This window comes from Clinocottus analis, unplaced genomic scaffold (genome assembly GCF_023055335.1).
Source record: "Clinocottus analis isolate CAN_PGR_092001 unplaced genomic scaffold, fCliAna1.0.p SCAF_5, whole genome shotgun sequence".
Classification (NCBI taxonomy): Eukaryota; Metazoa; Chordata; class Actinopteri; order Perciformes; family Cottidae; genus Clinocottus; species Clinocottus analis.
In genome coordinates this window covers 23,113,932-23,118,931 of record NW_027176207.1, presented here as the reverse complement: position 1 = coordinate 23,118,931, position 5,000 = coordinate 23,113,932, and the positions used below count along the sequence as shown (strand labels likewise).

The window sequence follows — 5,000 nt, the reverse complement described above, 5'->3', positions numbered from 1 at the left end:
CAGGTACCATCACACTCGTTTACCTCTTTTCCTTTCTTATTGATCGTTCAAAGAAACCAAAATAGACATTTAGCTCTGCCGCATTTGAGGAACTCTTAAGCCCGGCCAACAGGAGAGGGTTGGTGGTGATCCACATCCCTGCTGGAGGCCATTAAGGTCGTTACAAAGCTCCATGCCTCTGCAATGTCTCATGAGGGTCAGGAACAGAGCCCTTGGACTGCAGACCGGGGTGCTGGTTCCCATCCTCAAGACGGGGGACCGGAGAGTGTGGATCGTAGGATCACACTGCTCAGCCTCCTGGGAAAAGTTTATGCTCAGGTGCTGAAGGAGGCTCCAGGGTGCTGTAAGGAGGCTCCAGACTTCTGGAAGGAGGCTCCAGGATGCTGTAAGGAGGCTCCAGGGTGCTGTAAGGAGGCTCCAGGGTGCTGAAAGGAGGCTCCAGGGTGCTGAAAGGAGGCTCCAGGGGGCTGAAAGGAGGCTCCAGACTTCTGGAAGGAGGCTCCAGGGTGCTAATCGAATTTCAGATTCAAGCAGAGCAGTGCAGAGTCTGTCCAGGCTGTGGACCGGTGGGCTGCCCTTCATCACCGGTCCAGTTCCTGACCTCCATGGACAGGAGATCCAGGGCCAGCAGGGGAGGAGAACCTCAGGTTCTGGGTCTCTGGATCTCCTCACTGCTGTTTGCAGATGATGTGGTCCTGTTTGCCTCTTCGTGACCTGTAAGGAGATGAGTGTCCTCTGACTTCTTGATAGGAGTCAGCTGGTTCAGCATCTAACCAGGATGCCTGACGTTGCCTGATGATTTGGAGTTGCAACCCAGCGGGAAATGTTTAATGACCTCAACAGAAACACACTACAAGACCACAGTTTGAACTTTCAGCACACGCTTCATAGTGTAGTTCAGCCCTCCCAGACCACGGCCATCAATCAGACCAATCGGTTAAAATCAGGCTTTCCACTCATGGTCTGTTCTCTTGGTGAGGACACCAGATGTGTTTAACTTGACAAGTTACATCTTACGTTTCTCTTATGATTCCAAATGTTGTCCAAATTATGTTATATGATGATTTTCTCCAAACAAGTCAGTCAACAATGAAAACAAGTAACAGAATAAATCAGATAGAATAAAGAGATTCTGTATTCTTTCAGGTCAACCCTCCAACCCCTCCAGCCCTCCCAGCTGGCCCGGACAGCCCGGAGGTGGGGGTAGAGGTGGAGGGGGCTGGCCCGGACAGCCCGGAGGTGGGGGTAGAGGTGGAGGGGGCTGGCCCGGACAGCCCGGAGGTGGGGGTAGAGGTGGAGGGGGCTGGCCCGGACAGCCCGGAGGTGGAGGTGAAGGGGGCTGGCCCGGACAGCCTGGAGGTGGAGGTGAAGGGGGCTGGCCCGGACAGCCTGGAGGTGGAGGGGGCTGGCCCGGACAGCCCGGACAGCCTGGAGGTGGAGGTGGAGGGGGCTGGCCCGGACAGCCTGGAGGTGGAGGGGGCTGGCCCGGACAGCCCGGACAGCCTGGAGGTGAAGGTGGAGGTGGAGGGGGCTGGCCCGGACAGCCCGGACAGCCTGGAGGTGGAGGTGGAGGTGGAGGGGGCTGGCCCGGACAGCCTGGAGGTGGAGGTGGAGGGGGCTGGCCCGGACAGCCCAGACAGCCTGGAGGTGGAGGGTGCTGGCCCGGACAGCCTGGAAGTGGACAGCCTGGAGGTGGAGGTGGACAGCCTTTTCCTGGACCCGGACCTGGACCCGGACCTGGACCTGGATTTAACATTCACCAGAAGCAGAAACTAGTGAGCCAGAGGGATGGATGATGATGATGATGGTGGTGGTGGTGATGGTGGTGGTGATGATGATGATGGTGGTGGTGGTGATGGTGGTGGTGATGATGAAGGTGGTGGTGATGATGATGGTGGTGGTGATGATGATGGTGGTGGTGATGATGATGGTGGTGGTGATGATGATGGTGATGATGGTGGTGGTGATGATGATGGTGGTGGTGGTGATGGTGATGATGGTGGTGATGGTGATGATGGTGGTGGTGATGATGATGGTGGTGGTGGTGGTGATGGTGATGATGGTGGTGATGGTGATGATGGTGGTGGTGATGATGATGGTGGTGGTGGTGGTGGTGATGATGAAGATGGTGGTGGTGGTGATGGTGATGATGACGATGGTGGTGATGGTGATGGTGATGATGATGATGGTGGTGGTGATGATGACGATGATGGTGGTGATGGTGATGATGAAGATGGTGGTGGTGGTGATGGTGATGGTGATGATGATGGTGGTGATGGTGATGATGAAGATGGTGGTGATGATGATGATGGTGGTGTTGGTGGTGATGGTGATGATGATGGTGGTGTTGGTGGTGATGATGATGGTGGTGTTGGTGGTGATGATGATGGTGGTGGTGGTGGTGGTGATGATGGTGGTGGTGGTGATGATGATGGTGGTGGTGGTGATGATGACGATGATGGTGGTGATGGTGATGGTGATGATGAAGATGGTGGTGGTGGTGATGATGATGGTGGTGGTGATGATGAAGATGGTGGTGGTGGTGATGATGGTGTTGACGACGATGATGGTGGTGATGGTGATGATGAAGATGGTGGTGGTGGTGATGATGATGAGTTAACAGCTGTTTCTTGGTGACAGAAGGTTCCGTACTTGAAGTCGCTGCCTCAAGGAGTTCATGACAAACTGCTCATCACCATCATCGGAACCATCCCATGCAACGCTGAGAAGTTAGAACCTACTCATTACTGATGGATGAATGGATGGATGGATGGACGATGAATAAATGAATGGATGGATGGATGATGAATGAATGAATGGATGGATGATGAATGAATAAAAGGGTGGATGGATGAATGAATGGATGGATAATGAATAAATGGATGAATAAAGGAATGGATGGATGATGAATGAATGGATGGATGAATAAATGAATGGATGGATGATGAATGAATGAATAGATGAATAAAGGAATGGATGGATGATGAATAAATGAATGGATGGATGATGGATGGTCTCATGCAGTGGTCGCCATGTGTTCTTGGCTCAGGATCACTGTGGACATGTCCACGTCACAAGACCTGGCCTTCCACCTGAACCCTCGCTTCAATGACCACGGCCAGAAGGTGATCGTCAGGAACAGCCGCATCAACAAGACGTGGGGCCATGAAGAGAGAGACTGCAGCTGCTTCCCCTTCGTCCGCGGCCAGAAGTTTGAGGTCAGGAGTGATCCATGTTCAGAATGCTCATAGTTTAGGTTGTTAGTATTCGTACTGATTCCCTGTTAGATGTCTCTGACCAAGCAGGTCGATGATGACGAGTTTGTGGTTTGTTGTTGCAGATGACGATCTTGTGCACCAACAAAGAGTATAAGGTTGCCGTCAACAACTCTCACCTGCTGACGTACCGACACCGGGTTTCCGACCTGAGAAGCATCACCAAATTAAGCATCTCCAACGACCTCACCCTGATCGATGCCCGCGTTGAGACGGTGCCCTGAAGGCCGAGAGCTGGAGGACCTGCTGGGGGTTCAGCTCTGTTGGATCTGCTTGAGATCCTTTGAAGATACACTGGTCATGAACCATTTGTCTCTTATGAATAAAGTTTTCATCTGAGAGTTGATGGCGTTTGTATCTGTTTGTATCCGCGTTGCAGGACAGGGCCTAACCCTGACCTTTGACCTTTAAGGACAAGATCAATGCTGTAAAGGGACGGATTTAGCTGGCGTTTAAAGTAAGCAACATGTTTGATGAGGTCATCAGATGGTGAGAGCTCCTCCAACACCACAGCTGCTGGATCTCAAAGCGAGTCGGCTTTTAAACAGAGGATCGGCCCCGCGCCCCGCCGTAGCAGAATTCAACATGGCTGCCGGTCCGCCTGAAGGAGCGCTGAAAGCGGCTTCATCTAGACACTCGTCCTGGAGTCGGAGCTGAGCGACTACCGATGATCTTATGAACCAGACTCGGGGCGCTGGATGTTCACACGTCCGCGGTGTTTCTGCAACAAGTACAACGCAGAAATAGTAGTTAATGTCCTTGTGGTCGATAGCGTGAATGAAAACTGTTTGACAGGAACGTGACCGGGTCAGTTTAGGTTAGCTAGTGAGACTATCTGCCGGTAACTAGGGGTAACGGGGCTCCAGCCACGCCCCCTTTGTTAATGATTAATCGAAAATCGATCATTAATTCTCCTGATGATCGATTAAGACAATTTCATGGAATACCCATCGCTAATTCAAATCCTAAAGGTTCCTAAAACGAGAATGTTTACTTGCTGTTAATCTTCTAGTTAGCAGGTTAGAACATGTAGCTTACTAGTTGGAGCTATTCATAAATGTTAGTGTTTAGTTATTACATTTACAAGTCTTCAGCAACGTCATGACGCAGCGGCTCCGCTACGTCATGACGCAGCGGCTCCGCAACGTCATGACGCAGCGGCTCCGCTACGTCATGACGCAGCGGCTCCGCTACGTCATGACGCAGCGGCTCCGCAACGTCATGACGCAGCGGCTCCGCTACGTCATGACGCAGCGGCTCCGCTACGTCATGACGCAGCGGCTCCGGCTGCACGTCGCTCAGAGAGTCGTTACTTCGCTCAGAGGATCAAACTCTGGAGCTCCGTTGAAACCGGATTCAGGGTGAAAACACCGACACACCGGGACCACCGGGACGAACCCGGAAACACGAGAGGGTCCTCCTTCAGGTGAGTCTGACCCTCGGCCTGCGAGCTGCTAGTGCTATAAACAAACAAACAAACACGTAAACTAACAAACACTTGGATTGGTAAACAGCTTTATTGTACTCTGCGGTGGTTAGCGGCAGAGGATAGTCAGTTAGCCAGGTGTATCATGGCTTCAGACGGCCGCGGCTACTAGCATGCTAGTTAGCGCTGCGGCTAGCACAGTTTGTCAGCCGTCTCTTCTCTTCTACCTGCTGTCAGCCTTCTGTCTGTGCTGCTGGGTAGTAGAGCTAGTTAGCACTGGTTACTGCTGGAGAACTAGT

The 5,000-nt window shown here is 52.4% G+C and overlaps 2 protein-coding genes across 2 annotated transcripts in view; both read left to right on the top strand.

Moving 5' to 3' along the window:
* The window catches only part of lgals3b (lectin, galactoside binding soluble 3b), a 7,872-nt gene extending 4,263 nt beyond the window's left edge, over window positions 1-3,609 (top strand). Inside the window, exons 3-7 of the mRNA XM_068600196.1 lie at window positions 1-3; window positions 1,147-1,775; window positions 2,641-2,729; window positions 3,050-3,218; window positions 3,341-3,609. The exon at window positions 1-3 is cut by the window's left edge and continues 70 nt beyond it. Coding sequence (XP_068456297.1) covers window positions 1-3; window positions 1,147-1,775; window positions 2,641-2,729; window positions 3,050-3,218; window positions 3,341-3,499 — 1,049 coding nt within the window. The 3' untranslated portion in view covers window positions 3,500-3,609. The remainder of the gene's footprint in view (window positions 4-1,146; window positions 1,776-2,640; window positions 2,730-3,049; window positions 3,219-3,340) is intronic.
* Window positions 3,610-4,579: 970 nt separating this feature from the next.
* fbxo34 (F-box protein 34) overlaps window positions 4,580-5,000 on the top strand; it is a 4,151-nt gene continuing 3,730 nt past the window's right edge. Inside the window, exon 1 of the mRNA XM_068601162.1 lies at window positions 4,580-4,701. The gene's annotated coding sequence lies outside the window, so the exon portion shown is untranslated. The remainder of the gene's footprint in view (window positions 4,702-5,000) is intronic.